General features: G+C 43.8%; 1 protein-coding gene across 3 annotated transcripts in view; it reads right to left on the bottom strand.

The window, feature by feature from the left end:
- BABAM2 (BRISC and BRCA1 A complex member 2) overlaps positions 1-18,578 on the bottom strand; it is a 329,882-nt gene that overhangs the window by 145,937 nt on the left and 165,367 nt on the right. For all 3 annotated transcript variants that reach the window (XM_028516209.2, XM_036027789.1, XM_036027790.1), the window contains one exon: positions 18,290-18,399. In XM_028516209.2, coding sequence (XP_028372010.1) covers positions 18,290-18,399 — 110 coding nt within the window. The remainder of the gene's footprint in view (positions 1-18,289; positions 18,400-18,578) is intronic.

Below are 18,578 nucleotides of genomic sequence, written 5' to 3'. Positions count from 1 at the left end.
GTAATAGTGGAGAATGTACTTCTCAAGTAGAAAGAGCAATATAAATGTAAGGTTAAATTACTGTTACCAAGCCAGCATGCAAAGATAGGAAATAAACACAACGAGGAAGCCCTGAAGGGTCATGACAAGGCAGGAGGAGAGGCGCCAGCCCAAAGAGAGGAGGACACCAGTGAAGATTTCAAGCAATGACCGCAGAAGGGCTCAGCACTCCCTACCCAGCGCTCAGCAGGCTGATGATGACCTACCACGCCCAGGAACAGGGCAGGTGATACACAGGCACAATAAAGATTTAAGTTGCACTCAGCTTAATTTCAGACAAGAATACAAGGGCACAATGACAAAAATACTGGCACTGTTCTGTCCTTGAACTGCACACTGGGCCCAGCATTCTCTCAGTTCCTTAGTGCAAGAACCCAGACTGTGGGGTGATAAGCTTTTGTGGACAGGCTCCACGGCCAGTTTGAGCCGGCTGGCTTTAGCTGGGTGACACAGGGTCCATGCAGACAACTCACAGGGACAATTGCTTACTGCAAGGACCTTTGGTCACATAACAAAGGCAGGAAAGTACTCCATCTGCTCTGCGCTCACTCTGGCTCCAGTTGCGGCTCTGGGACATAGAGTGGTTTTCATGGGTGGGGGTGGGGGTGGGCAAGTTGCAATAACAATCCAGAACTGAGCGACAGCTCAGCTGTCGTTTGCCTTGCCCTTACACTTTGTACAGAGAGGATATGCCTGCGCTTGGGGGGCCTCTTGGTATATGGACTTCTGCTGGGTGAGCTGAGCCTGGCCCATCTGCTGGGGCTGGATCCCTGCTGGCTCCCTGCCACCCCCAACAAGGCAAGCTGTACAGCCGACAGCCACTGAAGATTTAAAAAAAAAAAAGGGCGTTGTTCTGTCCCTCAAAATGTGGTGAAATACATGGCAGGCACTATGACTTGATGGAATCCTTCAGAACATCCAGTTTCCTTGGTAACCTAACTAAGTACTAAATGGTTTCCATAGCAAAACATATCCCAGAGTCCAAACAATCAACATACGCACACAGTCTGAAACGTAACTTATTGGTGGGGAGCTGCCCACATTTAAAAAAATCAGTAAGCTGAAAAACCAGTCCTGATCACCTTGTCGTGGCACCAAAGCAGGTGTCTGGGGAAGCCCTGTTCAAAAGGCACCACTGTTGTCACGGAAGGGACAGGGGAGGGGGAGTCGAACCTACCGTGTGCCAGCCTGAGCGATGTGACACTGTTTCCTCAGTATCCCATCCTCCAAGACACAAGACCTGGTCTGAGAGAGGCTGGACAGCCACAGGACACTGTAAAGTACTTCCGGGATTCCTAGAACTCGCTTCTAAGAACGGGAATAAGATTGTCAAATCAATGACCTCGCAAGGTGTTTGGTGTGTAATCTGGAACTCACAGGAAGAGTAATCATTACTCTCCCCCCCAGCTGGGGTGACAGAACCCCTTGTGGGGCACAGGGAGTGTATGGGGACCTAGCAAGGGGTCTCAGTCCCCGAGGGGCTCCTCACGTCAGAGGCTGGAGCCAAGAAAGCTAAATGTCCTGCCCTGCACAGGACGGTGCCACTCGACAAAATGAGTATAAAGTGTGTCGTATCACCAAAAGCATTTCCCAATGGAAATAATGATCAATTTTTGATGTATTTCTTGCCATTTACCCTTTCTTCTTTAAAAACAAAAGATAAAAGGGGAGTAAAACATAATTAGGTAATATTTTAAAAGTTCTTAATCTATTTAACAAGGGTCTTATATCACACAGATGTGAACTTAAGCAAATGAGATCCAAGAAGGTTAAAAATGATTTGTTAAAATGAAAAAGGAAGCAACTTCAGTTTCCAAGAAAGGACAGTGCTCCGAAAGTAGGCATGGTCCACGCCAGCTCAAGAGGGTGACTGCCCTGGGGCCTACTGTCACCTTTGAGTTCCATCCCCTTGGCCCACGGTCAGGGTCCCTACAGGCCCTCTTTCCACCCTGCAGTTCCCAGAGGCTGTCCGGCAGCCTTGCCTGCGAGCCATTGGTGACTGTGTGGAGGACAGTCACTGAGTGCACAATCCCTCCTTCCGGATCTTCAGACAGCCCCCCAGTGACCGGGCCTGGGAGGGCGGAGCCTCCCTCCACAGCCTGCCCTGCTGCGAGTCCAGTTTTGGGACTGGACAGTCCGCTGCAATCAGAAGACTTCCTTAGCTCAAGGCTCCCTTTGGAAGTCCTGAACATCTTAAACTTGGACTGAACTAAAAAGCACCTATTAGCTTTTCTTAAAATCTGTAGAAATGCTCAGAATTTAATCCATGTAAGAGTTCTTTAGATTAGGATTCGAGCCAGGCTGAGAATGGATTCACTAGGGAGTTGAAGACTTCCTGACCCTCTAGTTCTTATTGGGAGCCCTGTTCCGCCCGAGATCCCAGAGGCTGGGCAGCGGCCAGAGTCGTTCAGTAGTTCCGACAGCCCAACGGCCTGCAGCGGTCTGCTGGCGGAATACCGGTTCCTACCTCATTAGTCATTCGCATTTCCTTGTGGCTGTTCACACTTTTTGTCCATTTTTCTGTAAAAATTTTTGCCATTTCTTATTCATTTTAACAAGTTCTTTATTCTGAATATGAATCCTATATCAGTTATTTCAGGTTTATCATATATTTCAATGTTATGAAACTTAAGAAATGGCAATTTGTATCTTCAGCCAGGGACCTAAATGAGCTAAAGTAGAAAATGCTGAATGTATACATGGAAAAACTTTAAAATATGATTGCAGTAGGAAGTAGATAAAAATACTAGCCAAAAGAACTTCAATAACTGGCTGACTCCAAAGAACACCACCAAGAGAGTGAAAAGACAACCCACGGAATGGAAGAAAATATTTGCAAATCATGCATCTGATGAGGGTCTAGTATCCAAAATACGAGCTTTTAAAAAGAACCCAATTTTAAAATGGGCAAAACATCTGAGTAGACATTACTCTGAGGGATTGGAAACCAGATGTCCACATAAAAACCTGTAACATGAATGTTCGCAGCACCATTATTCTTAACAGACAAAAACGGAAAACAATTCAAATGTCCACTGACTGATGAATGAATGAATGAATGAATGAATGAAAGAAATGTGACATAGTCATACAATGGAGTATCACCCACCAATAGAAAGAGATGAAGCTCTGAAGTTCACAGGAAAGCATGGATGAACCTTGAAAACATTATGCTAAGCAAATGAGGTTGGTCACAAAAGACCATACATGCGTGACTCCATTATGTCAAATGCCCCGAACAGCTAACTCCACAGATAGAGAATGTAGATTATTGTTTGCTGGGGACTCGGTGGAAATCAGGAGATACTGTTAAGGAGTATGGAGTTTCTTTTAGGGCCAATGATAATGTCCTAAACCTGTGGCAATGGTTGCACAGCTCTGTGAATACACTCAACAACACTGAATTGTATACATTATAGGTGAATTGTATCGTATATAAATTATACCTCAAAATAAAACAGCAGGCTAAGGCAAAGCAGTGGACAAGAGGGCAAGAGTGACAGAACACCCTAAAGTCAGGGCAACAACTTTAGGTGTCAGACACAGTGCATTTTCGTGTGGGTCACAGGAGGGTAAATGCCATTAAAAAGTGGGCAGAAAATACCACTTGGAAGAGGCAGTGAAAGTCAGGAAGAGTGTGTAGGAGCCGGGATTCCCCCAAGGGAAAGGGGTGGACCAAATCAGCTGAAAAATATAAGGGGCCTGAGTAAAAACAGCAAGGGTCGAGACAAAGCCAGCACAGTACATATTTAAGGTAAGAGCACACGCAGGGCACACTCGTAGTTCTGCCCTTCACCCTTCTCCCCAGTTTTGGTTCTGCCCAACTCTCTCCATAAACCACACCACATCAGAATGACCAGTGGCTCTCAGACATTCAGTGAGCAAAAGAATCACAAGGTACTTGTTAAAGGCACAGGGTCCCGAACCCACTCCCGAACCTTAGATTCAGAATGGCTGTGGCCTCAGAAGTCCAGTTTCATCCAACCCCACGCTCATACTGATGCAGGCGTTCTGAGGCCCCGCTCCGAGCCCCGCCCTCAGTGGTCTGTGCCCCCGCCCCCAGCGAAGCATTAGGGGGTATGTGACAGACACAAATCTTGTTTTGAATCCCGTTGCTACCACATACCTGTTATTGACCTTTGACAGTTAACTACTCTGTGCCTTGATATATCCCCATGCGTAACTGAGACAGCGACTCCTGTTGTGCAGATCAAATAAAGCAGCATTTTTCACATGTTCCGCACAGTGCCCAGGGGCTGCCGGATTGCTCTTGCCTCTGATTCCTGTCCTTGGCCAACTTCCCCACTGCAGTGGCCGGTGGACATCTCACTGGTTTCTCAATAAGAAACTTTAGAAAAGGGGTTCTTGATTCAGGGTCAGTGGATCCCTAATTGGTCAGGGCTTACATATAAGAAAAATCTATGAATCCTCTGATGAATATGCAAGATTACCTGGGAGTGAAGGGACTTTGGCTCATCATAGTTATTATGAGATTCTGAAGTTTGAAATGAGGTTATGATCCAAAAAAAACCCCACCAAAGTCAACTTGCTCCCTTAAAGAAATCTTTAGTTCATTTCTGTCCCTCACTCCAGATTTCTGTTTTTACATTTCCCCCCACTAGCTTACCCTAAATGGATTCGGGTGACCTGCTACTTACTACCTAAGGACCTGGTGCATAGCATCTAGAGTGAAATCTTCAAAAACTGGTATCCCTGAACATTTCAAGAGCAGAAGGAAGATGATGAATACGTTGATTGAGATGACAGTAATAACAGCAACTTACCATGTACTGGGAGTTTATAATGTGCCAGGCACTGTGCGAAAATAAACACTACATACATATTCTGTCATTCAATCCTGACGAAAACTCTATGAGGGTTACAGATGAAGAAACTGAGTTATAGAGGCTAAGTAGTAATTTATACTAGTTTACATAGCCAGGAAGAGGCAGGCCTCAATCCCAAATCTGTCCTGTTGCACAGCAGGGCTGTTAGCCAGTGCCTGCCTCTGTAGTTTGCTGAAGCCTGAATCACGGTGGGAGGGCAGATGTGCGGGACAGGGGTAAAGCGGATGTTGAGAGCGGAGGTGAAGTCCTGCCTCTGGCTGAAGCACATTTGTCTCCCAAGAACTGAGAATTGGGGCCCAAGGCAGAACTGGGCTCTGTGCCCTGTTGCTCTTTGGAGATGTTAGTCTGGAACTAAAATGTTGGGGGATGCTTCCAGTAAGGCAATAAAAATCAGCCCAAAAAATGTAAACAGGCAAAACTGCTCAGATCAACAAGTCTGTGAACAAACCGAAAACTAGGAAATATGTGTCTGTGGAACGGAAAGCAGGAAAAAGATCAAAGGCACAAAGGAGAAGCACACCTTAAACACGGTACCAAGTACAAGCTGTGGACTTCCTTCCTGAGCCCGCGGGAGGACAGGAAGGAGTGCATTGGAGAGATGCTAAGAGCAAGCTGGCTGCGCAGCACTCTCGCACATGTAAACACCAGCACCTCTGAGTCTGGGGGCGGGACAGGAATAGGGCAATAACAGGAGAGTAACCGGTCCAAGATTTTATCTCAATGTCTAATTGCTGTGCATGACCTGGGCATGACAACCTGTATGGATATGAGTGGAAAACAGTTCAGTGGATTTCTAAAACTCAGCAAAGGTACAACTAGGCTCTTGCAGGTCCCTAAAGAATGATGACAGTAGATGAGTGGTTGTCAACCGGGAGTAACTTCCCCCGCCACCCTCTGCCCAGGGAATACTACAGACGCTGCTGATTGTCATGACTAGTGTGTAGAGGGCAGGGATGCTGCTAAACATCTTTAAAGGAACAGGAGAGCCCCTCCCCCAAAAAAGAATCATCCATCCCCAAATGTAGTAGATGAGAGGGATCATAGCATAGTACTTCTGACAATTACTAAATGTTTGAAGCCTCACACAGAGTAGTATTTATTATTCACAACAAACAGGTTCCACCAAAAAAGTATCTTAGTCATCAAACATCCAGTAAATTTATCCTAACGTATTTCTTCTCAATTTTAACAAATTAATTTTAATTTCATACTGAAAATGCCTAGATCCACCCTGAAAAAATTTAAAACCTCACCAAGAAGCTAAAGCTCCCTTTGCTCTCTACCTTCAGTCCTGTTGGAGTCCGACTGCCTGGATTCGAGTGGCGGTGCCACCGTGTGCTAGGTGTGTGAGGGTCTGACCCTCTCTGAATTTCAGTTTCACCATCTATAAAATGGGGACAGTAGTGGTAACCAATCTTATAGGGTCATTGTGAGGACTGAATGAGTTAATGGGTACAGAGTCATTAAAACATGCGGCGTATGTGTGCATTAAGCTATTACTGATACCCAGCACACACATACGCACTCACATATCAACATACTCCCTTGCAGAACATGTATGCTATGGTTCTGATGTTTAACTATTTTAACATAAAATGTATGGTTCTGCTCATTTTTATGATATTTGCTCTTATGCTTCAACTCAGAAATCTTTCCATGTGAGTACGTAGAAATCTACCTAGTTCTTTACGCTTCATTCTATGCCAAAGTATTTTAAGTCATTTCCCTACTGATGAGCATTTCAGTTATTTCTACCATTTGGACTTTTAACACTGAATTCTCCACTTACTGAGACCAGACAGGGCCACACTTATCTGTAGTTTATTCACCAGTGACAACCTAATAAAGTGGAAGTAATAACCGAAACAAATAACATCTACAACTAAATATTCTGAAGGATTCTTGTATTATATAAAAAGAGAAAAATCTAAAACTTTAAAATAGTAATATGCTCTATAATCTGTTTTTGAAGGAATCACATGGAATCATATATGACATTATAGCTAATACATCCTTAAAAGCTTTCGAAACACTTTCCTTGGGCTTTAGCACACATTAGATTGGTTGGTTAAATTCCAACACAGTCGGAGTGAGGAGCGCGCACCGGGTCGGGAGAGAACACGAAAACACGAAAGTGGCATCACCCTTTGGTCGTAAACTCCTTCCTCAGAGAAACACGGCTATAAAACTCCGTTCCAGGATGAAAACTTGGCACAAAATGACCCAATATTACATCATGCTTTTTAAAGACTGGGGTGGAGTACGGAGGGAAGGCGGGATTACAAAGAGGTAGGGGGAAGTTCTCGCCTGTAGGGGGGAAACAGGTTGTCAGTAAAATAAATTTTCCACTGATGTATATAACTTCTTCAACTTAATGAGTTGGGTTAGCTGAAATCTGGTGAGGTAGCAGACTTCAGTCTTTTCAAGAATGACCTCTATTTTGTGGAAGCTGTCTATAAAATCAAATGTGAACAGACTGGATGGGCGTTCCCTGTTATGGTCCTATATAGAATATTATGTTAACTCATCATTTGTTTGTTTTAAACTAAAGGCTTCTTCATTCATTAAAGTTATTGATGCTGCTAGTGAAAGACAGCGTGTCTGAATTTTAACAGGTACAGAAAAACTCCAATGTAATTATTAGCCCTGTACTACGGGAATCAAAATGAGGCGTACCAGAATCAAAACGTGTGCTCTGTGATAGAAGCTCACACAGTGAACTCTGACCACACTGGTGTTACAGCTTTCTTCCAACAACAGTGTTGGAAGGGGTTCCGCTTTACACATTGAAGGCCTGGGTCATTGCCTTCTGACGCCAAACACTTGTAACCAAGAACCATGCCATCACCTCGGAACTAAATGTTACCCTTTGAAACCATGTTGTGGACATAAGAAGCCATATACTTTTTTAGGGAGAAGATGAGTTAGAATGACTTTATTTTTAAAACCCAACTGACATATCTCCCGATCCACACCTACGCTCTTCTCTAAAAACGAAGTAGAAGACATTATGTTAATGTAACAGACCAACTCACGGACCGCTGTGTGGATAGAAACACAGCGGGAAACACGAGAAGACAGTGGGACATTGGAGAGCCGGGAGCCCTGGACAAGGGAGTGCTGGGGGCCGCGTGAGTTCCCTGGCGCCCGAGACGAACACCAGGGTAGTGCTCCGAGGGTTGGAGTCAGTTCCCTGGACCCTAGCTCTGCGGAGCTCCTCTGCCCCCGCCGGGGGCTAAACTGAGAAACCTGGGTGTCTGTCTGCGTTGGGCAGCGAGGAGTCAAACCGGCAACGCCCTTCGTGGGTCAGTCACTCCACGGTGAGACAGAACTGAAAGGCCAGAACTGCTTCCTGACATTGGAATTATGGTAGCTATTTTAAGAGAAAGCAAGTTAAAATGTGTTCTTATTTAAACAAGTACCAATAAAAATAAACAACAGAGTTCTTGGGAAAATGGTCATTCATTATATATGCCGTATAATAAATGTTCCCAATCTGTTGGCTTCATGGTATTATGGGACCTTAGACTTGATATAACAGGTTTACTAATTTATTAGACACCAAGCATCTGAAGACTGAATAAAGGCTGTGTGCGGTATCACATGTACAAAGTATGTATAGTATATGTATACACATATGTACACACACACATGTATATATACATATCCATGTACGTACAGCACATAAAAGTGTATATATTTATCCATTTTTAAATATATATACACACCCCACTGTAATTAATAAAATACAAGTTAATTGAAAAAGCATTTAATCCATCATTTATTAATAGGAAATGTTAAAATGTGCTCTCTATGCTTGTTTTGATCTGTGAAATTGTTCTTTAATCTTCACCCAAGGCTATATTTATTGATTTTGGAGAGAAAGGAAAAGGAAGAACAGAGAGAGAGAAGAAAGAAACATCTATGTGAGAGAGAAACACCAATCCGTTGCCTCCTGTACACTCCCTGACCAGGGACCACACCCACAGCCTAGGTATGTGCCCTGACAGGGAATCGAACCCTCAACCTTCAGGTTCATAGGATGCTGCTCAACCAACTAAGCCACCCAGCCAGGGCTAAAATGTTTTTTAAATTTATTTTTTACCCACAGTAAAATCCACTCTTCACTATGTGCAGTTCTAAGGGTCTGGACAAGAGTGTAAAGTTGTCTATCCACCACCACAGTCAGGGTACAGAATAATCCCATCACCCTAAAAAATCCTCCTGTGCTCCCTCTCTGTAGTCACGCCCCCCTTCCATCCTTACGTAAAAGGTTCTGACATTCAAAACAGGGTCTCACACGTGAGAGGACATGGAAATAACTGCCTTACAGTGCTGATGTCCATCTTTTCCACAGTCTCATGCCACCATTTTTACACATTAGTTTCCATTTCTACCCAGTCCTTGACAAAAAGAATTAAAGGAAACTACAGGGTAGGAGGAAATAAAGACTTGGAAAATTTCATCCTTTAAGACAGTATGAAGAAAAAAGCTGCTAGAACTTGATAATAAGCTAGATGTAGGTAGCTTTTAAAAATAAACATGCCTCGGAGACCAAGGGAAAAGCTCTGAGTTGGACAAAGCTGATGAGTGATCATTTACGAGACAAAATAATGAACTTGTTTCTAAGCAAGACAATGATGAGATCAGATCCGTTTTAGAAAGTCCACTGCCCGCAGTGCGGCGACTACATGGAAGGGGGCAAAGAGGGGATGCAGAGACCGGCTGGAGTGCTTCAGTGGTCCCGCTGGGAGAGGACGGTAGCTGGGATACATTATCTCAGAGAATGGAGGCTTACTAAAAACCGCAGGAGGAAAGACAGAAGAGATCCACCGGCTCCACAGCAGACTACCATGGGAACAGCATTCTGAGAGCGTCTACAATCACGTCAGTGCCTGCAGAAACCGGGTCAAGACACAGTGCCAGAGAGCAGACAGCACAGCACGGCCAACTGCACAGGGTCCTCCTACTACGAGACACCTAAAAATGGCGGACAAAAACCTTAAACAAATATAGCTACACTCCTAAAACATTAAGCAAATTTCCCAGAAGTACCTCTCCCTGGTGCAAGCACCCATGGGGCTGGGAGTGCGGGGGGCACTGAGGCTTCTCAGGTAGATGGACAATGTAACAGGCATGTGTCACAGCTGTCCAGTAAAGAGGCTTGTAGAGCGTTTAAGCAAGGGAGAAATGTGGGTCGAGCTGTGCTTTCCAAAGACTAATCTGGCAAAGAGTAATAAGAGACACAGGCTTGAAAGAGGGCTAGGGGAAAGGGTGAGGAGAAGAAATTGAGATACTGTGGAGGCAAAATCAACTGGCTGTTGCTTAGATATGGGAAACAATGGTGAAAGAAAGGCCAAAAATAGGATGCCGAGGTTTCCCGGCTGGAGTCACTAAGACGGTAAAGTCATTAATGAAAATAAAGAACGACAGAGAAGAGCAGTTTGGGGGAGGGGAGGTGGGCAGCGTTGGGTGGTAATGTGCACTTCAGACACTGAAGCGTCAGTGATCACTCCAGCACGAGCTGGCACAGAAGGCTGGACACGCGGGACTGACCCCTAGACAAGGGTTCTTGAATGCAGCTGATGAACTGGCTCCAGGGGAGGGTGTTAGTCTCTAAACTGCAAACAAATTCTCCTGGGGGTAAAGTCCACGTCTCTAATCATATTTTCAAAGAAGCCTGTCTCAATTTGCTATTCCTTTAAACAGAATGGTCAATTTTGAATACTTGGTGGCGTTCTGCAGTTTCAGATGGTATGTCTAGGTATCGATTTCTTTTTATTTAGCCTGTTTGAGATTCACTGTACTTCCTGTTTCTGGGGATTGGTACCTGCCATCAGTTCTGAAACATTCCAGGCCATTTTCTCTTTGACTTCATAATTTCTTTGCTCCTAATGTTTTTTGTTAACTACCACTCTTCGTTTCAGACCTTCCATTGAGGAATATTTTCCTACTTGTGAATAAATATAAATGAACACTCACTGCATGAAACAGTAATGCTCAGTGTTCGGAGCTCTGCTGTTGAGATATAATGTTGCACTGAGAATCATGAATTTCTCATCTTCATTACTGAAAAAACTGCATAAAACCCTTGAGATGTTTAGCAGAAAGATGCTAGGCCTGATTTTTAAAATAAAAACACATCGTTTTAAGCTAAGCATTACTCTATAGAGAAGAGAACAGCACTTAAGAAAAACAAGGCACAGAACTGCCCACAGACACAGAATAAATCTAAGAGCTTAAGGGTCAGACGAGTCTAAGACACATGTACCAGGGAGATTTGAGTTATCTCAGATGTATATATTTCTTCCTTCTAAATGCATATTTTCTGCCTAAAAAGAAAGCCAGATAAAAAAACATTGATATATCACTAACTTAGGCGGCTGGGGAGGTGAGAGTTCTATACCAGAATGTTTCCAAAAATATGGTATTTGGGGGCTGATTGATTTTCTCCCTCAACTAAATTCCATTCTGGTTCTTTTTTTGTAATTTTTCAAAGTGCAGGCTGAGCTCTTAATCTTTTGAGAGGCACATGCAAGACAAAACGCCAAACTCACTAATGAAAACTTGCTGAGCTTACTTTTCAAAATTCCATTCTAAGTCACGAAGAGCCCCTTTGGCCCTGCTCCCAGACTAGGAAAATGAACATCTCAAGTCCCTAGAGGCTAAGATAGCTCGCTCCACTAAAACCAAATACACGTCTTCTCCTGACAGCTGGTTGTCTTAACATACTCAGAAGTGTATATTTATCAAAGTGGGGGACCCTCCAGGACACAGTATTTATTACAAGATTATCTCAGTGACTCAAGTAAATAGGAGTGATGCTAAATTAAACCATGTTTACTATGATATTCCATTACTTAAATTCTAACACAGAACCACCCTCAGAGATTTGGGGTGTCATTTCTTGAAACAACTGATACAGGTTTTTTAAAAAAGGCAAGAATTATCTTTTCTTTCAAATCTATCAGTGTTAACTTACATAATTTTTCTAGTTATTCTTAAAAAATATTTGAGCACCTAAAATGAAAATTTTCCATCCTGTTCAGGTGTTGAATTCAGTATTAAATTTTAATAAAATCACAAAATATTGAATTTGTCATTGCTTTAAAAATCTGTTATATCTGATTTTTCTGGATTTAATACCCATAATCTCATTAAATCTCACCCGTAATTCTGTGTAGCACTACATTAATTTTCAGCTCCCCGTGCCCTTGCCCTAGGTCCTTTAGTCAAGTTGCCGCTTATCCCTGCCTTTGTGGATTCCAGGTTATCCAAATGCTCTAAGTGCCCGTGTCTGTGGCGCGGCACACTGTGGGGTACAGGGAGGGGGAGGGAGACTGGAGAGGCCGCGCCAGGAGTAGATACGAGGTTAACATGAGGTCACAATCATGTTTAGCACCTCCGGGGTTCAGCTGATAAACCACACCTGTGAAATAAAGGTCCATTTCTCAGAAACATGACCAGGGGTCCACAGGGAAACATGCCTGCTGGCTAGCCACAAGGCACAGCAATGAGAAAGAACTATGCAGACCCCCTGCCTTTGCAGGCAGAGGACCCAGGCAGGTTCAAAGCTTTCTGCCCCGCTGGGGAGACCAAGCAGCAGGTGCTGTGGCTGAGCTCAGGCAGGGCCAAGGGCAGGGCCAGCTTGGGAGAAGATGGGCCGTGGCTCACCAGTCCTCAGCTAATGGAAACAGAGGCCCACCCTTAAGGAGTTTACAGTGCAGGAAAATGACATGACAACAGAGGCACAGACACAGGAGGGGAAAGTGCAGTCCTGTTACGGAGGCAGGTGGTGGTGGTGGTCATTCCGTGGAGGAGGAGGAGGTAACTGAGATTATCAAAGAGGACGGACAGAACTTTGACAGCACCTATGGGAGAGGGAAATAAATTCAGTGTTCTGGTATAAGAAGCAGCCCAAGCAAAGGTATGGGAGTGAGAAAAACACAAAGTGAGTTCACAGGAAATCACCAAAAACCTCAGTCTGGCTGAACGACAGGGTGTGTACAGAGCCCAGGCTGGAGGAGAAAGGCCCACTGGGACTGCAGCAGAAAACACTCCGAACGCCAGGCTGAGGGATGTGCGCTCAATCCAGTTGGTCACGGGGGGCACTGACGATGCTGAGTGAGGAGAGGACATGACAGGACCAGAACTTACTTCAGGAAGAAGGCGACAGTTCTGTGCTGGATAAACTAAAATGGGAAGAAGAGTTAAAAAGCCATCGGGAGACAAGGTAGCTGAAGGACTGACTGGGAAATGACAGTAGGAATGACAAAAGTGAGAGCTATTGGGGAGAGAAGATTTCTAGTACAAAACAACGGTTGGCTAATGTCTGAGATGTGGCACTTGGGCACCTAAGAAAAAGAAATTTTAGTTTGGAGAAATGATGAGTTTGGTTTCAGACACTTTGAATTTGAAGTGTCTCTGAACACACAGACCCATCTATCAGGTGGCTAGAAAAACGGACCTGTAAACAGGGGAAAGATGGGATTAGAAATGAGGATTAGAATGGGGGTCCTCCACAGAGAGGTAAGACCACGGAAGAACCTGAGGGATGGAATGACAGAAAACATTACTGAGCATAATTCGATGGGTTCAAAGAGAAAGTGGAGCAGCAAAGGAGGCCAGGAAGGGCCTGAGCATTCCAGGCTACAGAGGAAGAAGGTGTGCTCTGAAACACGTGCCGGGACTACTACCATGGGGGTCTGATGGGAGGGATGGTTTAGTGAAAAGCAGTTTGAACACTTTAAAGTATTAAACAAATGTATTTTTATTATGATGACAGTAGCACATGTTTAATCTCTAGAAAAGCCACATTCCATTGTTAGAGCCAGGCTCCCCAAGTCCTTTCTAAGTCCCCTCTCCACCAAATCAAATGGAAATACAACCTCCTCCTCCCTTGAACTCTTACAATGCTCAGTAAGTCTTTTCCTAGGTATTTATCTAACTCAAGATGTACTGAGCATCGCCCATGTGCCAAACACTACAGTGGAGACTTTCTCACGTGTGTATGAGATATGTATACGTCTCCTCGCCTTGGCATAGATGATCTGAAATTTAAGATTTATCCCCCTTTACGGAAGATCAAAAAGGGTAAATATCTTGAGTAAGACTGCCAGGCAGTAAGTGGAAGAACAGAGTCTGATGCCAAGTCTTACTGTGCCTTCTCTACTAAGACACAAGTTGGAACTTGCCATATTTGTTCTTATTTCCCTTATTACCAGCAAATGAAGGGCACAGGCCTTATCTCGCTTATCTTGCTATTCTGTACAGCACCTAGGAAAGGGCCTTTTCTCACTGTGGTCACTTACCGTGTTTTGTTGCCTGGCAGGACAAACGTACAAATTTGCAGGCACACAGGCCACATTAATGGTAAGCATTTGTGGGCTGGTAAGATTTGAGTACTTATTTCTAAGGCGGACTGCAACTTAACAACAAAAAGTTCTAAAAACAAATTCTGTACTTCTGAAAGACGCCACCTGGTCTGCCTCAGGGGCTGAAGGCCTCTTTTATGCACCGAGTGGGAACAGCACAGAGAGCGCTGAGCTGGTTTTCTTCAAACCACTCCCACAGATCGGCTCACGCCAAGAAAAGGGCCCCCACACATTTCAGGGAAGAGGACTGTGCAGCCCATGTGACCTCTGGTGTCACTGCGGGAACTGCCAACCGTCTGGGGAGGAGGGAAAGGTGGGGTGCTTAGTGCCAGCACTGATGACATAACTTTACAATCCCACCTTTCCTGCCAGGAAAAACAGACAGCTGGTTTGGAAACTAGATCCCCCCACCCTAATATCCAACCAATGTCAGTCTTGCACAACTGACCACTAGATTTGCATACCTCATCCTTTTTTAAAAACTAATTGCACTGACTGATTTGGGTCCCTTGGAAAACAAAGGTATAGATAGGGTCTGAAATATGCACACTTCATAAATGTCCCTGTGTGAGAAGAACATGAGGTTCTCAGAAGCATTTACTTTGCAAGCCATATACACGCACAGTGGGAGACCACAAAGCAACACGCATCTGAGTCCCACAAAGGTGAGCAGTCGGGTGTGCCGGCTGCCAGAGACACCAGACAACTGTGCCAGGACCCTGGGTAAACAGAGAGCCTTCTGAAGTGGGATTGCATTTCAGAGCTCCATAAATTACAACACACTGGGGAGTTTTCTACCCAATGTCTCTGACAGATGTTCCTGTAAGTGGGGAATGTCTAATTTGGAGACATTTGGTATCCATGTCCCTAGAAATCTTTAGGGTACAACAAATTGATCTCTTTTCCTACATGTGAAGAACGCCAAGAGTCCAAAGTAGCCTCCCCCTATTTCTAAGACTAGTTAATGTGAGCATAACATCTTTGCCCACTGCACGGTCAAGCTGGGCCAGACAGAGAGGAGCTATACTGAAATGGGGTATCGCCCAGGCTCAAGATATCCTTCCATGCTCATTGAGAGCAGATGGTGAGAATGCAAGCCTTTACTCATCAATATTTAGCTCATGTGGGCTCAGGCTATTGGCCTCACTTAGGCCTCTGCCTGTCAAATCCACTGCATGGGGCTTAGGACTTCCTAGAAAGAGCCACGGCAGAAGCCAAAGAGAGTACAAGCCTCAGCTAGGGCAAGCGTCTGGCATCGGCTTTGGGCGGGTCCACATGGGATGCTTTCTCCATGACTCCTGAAAGAACTCTCCAAGTCTGAGTCTATAGTCAAGGCTTGGATGGCTAAAAGTTGACAGGACAGAATGAAACACAGAAAAGAAATGAGAGCTTACCACAGGATCAGAGACAGTGCCGACCCTGCATCACACAGCTCTCAGTATCTTTCCTATGACCTTTGTCTTACTGAAATGGCATTACTTCCGTTCTAAGCTGGTCTCTGTACGAGTTAACCAAAGATATTAATAACTTTAGCAAATATGTGAGCCCTTGGAAAGTTATAACACAATTTGGCCACTTTCCATTTTAACCTTTCTCTGAAACCTCATTTGCACAACTTCTACTCAAGGATGCAAGTGGTGGTGGTGGGGGGGGGGGGGGTCATTAATACAAATACAGTTCTACTAAGTAAATTTTTACTAACAAGGAAAAATATAATAGCTTTCAATGCAGCATTTTCAAGTTTTCTTGTAAGAATTACTTACTGGCCTAGAACACTGCCATTCAGGCTATTAAAGGAATGAAAAGACTTGTTCCCTGCCCCTGAGTAGCTTGCAATTTAATAAAGGATGAAAAATAATGCACATCATAACTAAATCTATGGTGAGCAGATAATAAGAGTAATACAAATTCAGTCTTTTAAGAATTTAGGGAAAGGCTAGGCTAATTGTGCTTAAGGCAATGATTGATAGAGATGGCATTTGAATAAGGCCTTAGAAAATGTGTGACATTTCAACAGGAAGAGGGCATTAGAGATGGGCATTTTACAAGGGGGCGACAGCTTTAGCAAAAGCACAGAAGAGTACAGGAGAATTAAGAAAACTTCAAGTGAGAGAGGCTGGCTGAAGGACAGGCTACAGGAGGAAAAACGAGAAACTAATCTGGAAAGGTGCGCTGTGGCCAGTGCTTCACCTAAAATGAATGTGGAGGGAAATGGAGAAAGCTGCATTTTAGAAATAGGCAACAACTTAAAATATATCCTGCACTATTAATTTTTCACATGACACCTTGGATTTTTGGAGGGAGGAATATTTTGTTAGCAAGCTTATTTGCAAACTAGATGCAGTAAATTCTGGGAAAAATAGTGTGGGGGTTGGGCTGGAAAAATAGTGTGGGGGTTGGGCTGGAAATTGTTTTTCAGAGCTGGCAAATTCTTGACTGCAGCTTAACTGATAAATTCTTATTACCTACTTTCTGGGATTGTCTCATTAACATCTCTCTTTTCGCATCACCAATATGCCTTCCTAACTCATTATAAACATTCTTAGTGGCTACTCCAGGACTGGCATATAGTCACTTATTTACCCGTCCTCTTTTCCTGCTCCACCTGTCCTGCCAACCACTCACTCACTCTTTCTTCCCCTATGAACTCTATCACTAATAGTAACATTAACAGCTACTACTTGCTATAATGCCAGCCAGGCCCTGCAATTAATTAATGCTTTATGAGCAGTATTTAATATAATCCTCAAAACAACGCTATAAAATAGGTACTATTATCCCTATTTTACGGATGAGAAAACAAGTTCAAAGATGTTAAATATTTTGCCAACTGCTGTTGCAGAACCCGGGTTTAAACCAGATGTGCTTGTTACAGAACCTGATTTGTTACCACTTCCCTGTAATGCCTCCAGCACTCTTTGATCTCTTACTGGTATGTGTTAGTATTTTAAATTAAAAATTAAAATAGTCATTGAGCACCTGCTATGGCAAAATCCTGTCCTAGGTGCTGCCAGGGGTACATAAATAAAAGAGAGCACGTCTACAGACTATTGGTGCTCATAATCTTCCATATTTGAGCATAAACAGCCATATCCTCTCAGTGTGCAAGATGGCATGCCCACGGTTCATGACTTACAGCAACTCAGGTCGGAGGGGGTGAAGATGGCTGAGTACATGCATGCTGAATGGTGACCACATCTCACAGACGAAAACCAGCCAACCCCGAACTATGACTTACAGAGAATTTTAATAACACGCTTCAATCAGAGGCAGTAAAAACTCTCTCTGCTGATGAAAAATCTGTCCAAAGTTCCCAAGCAAATCTGGTTGCAATCTATTTTCAATGAACTTCAGCTTTCTTTGAAGTAAAATAAGCTACTAAAGTATTTTAACCAACAATACGCACATTGTGAGGCTAGTCCTGGTAGAATTCATTACCAATGACTGAAGTTACTTGGTTAACCCAAATGTGACATCAAACTACTTGTACCACGTAGCCCGAACGCTGTGTAAAATTACATAAAGCTATTTAGACACAGAAAAATAATTCAAACATGTCATCTTTTGAAGCTATTGGCTTTTAATAGACCTGTACTAACTTCTGAATAAGTATTTGCTTAATATTTTCAGGAGACTAGTTACATTTTTAAAAATAGCTATCCTAGTTAAGAATATATTAAGAAATTGGGTAGGTTGTTGTTCCGCAGTCCTCCTTAAGCTGTAACCATCCGTACCCAAGGAATATTTGGAAGGAGTCACAATTTCAGAGTCAGTCTGCCTACTCATCTCTCTGCAAAGGTACAGTATTCACATCACATATTACACAACCAAGACTCATCCAAAGATTGCAGTGGCAAATACTAATTGCATTTACTCTGTAATCTAAACTCCTAATTCATTTTTAAGAAAACAAAAGTCAACTCAGAAAATCATTGTAAGACTTCAAGAGTGGCAGAAGAACTACCGAGGCAGGCTTGGTCAACAAGGGGAAGCACTGGGCCACAGAAGACTAACGACACTGACACTTACTGTTCAATTCGGGGTGACAAGTACAGCTTGGGGTACACCTGAGTGGCTTCGGTATCCTCAAAACTGACGGAAAGGAGGGCCACATCTTCTCCAGGGTCTTCGTTTACATCCTTAAACAGGAAGCAAAAAATACGATGTCATCAGTAGCTGCTCTCGTAACATCTTTTGGGTGACGAGCCCACAGTCCACTGTCATGTGGGCCAGGAGGCCGGAGTTACCTGCATTTGAATTTGGCAGCTCTGTACATCCTTTGCCACATACCTAGTCACTCCCGTAGAGTGAGGGCTTC

Source organism: Phyllostomus discolor, chromosome 6 (genome assembly GCF_004126475.2).
Source record: "Phyllostomus discolor isolate MPI-MPIP mPhyDis1 chromosome 6, mPhyDis1.pri.v3, whole genome shotgun sequence".
Taxonomy (NCBI): Eukaryota; Metazoa; Chordata; class Mammalia; order Chiroptera; family Phyllostomidae; genus Phyllostomus; species Phyllostomus discolor.
Note: the sequence above shows the minus strand (reverse complement) of the source record. Positions and strands in the feature narration are given on the sequence as shown.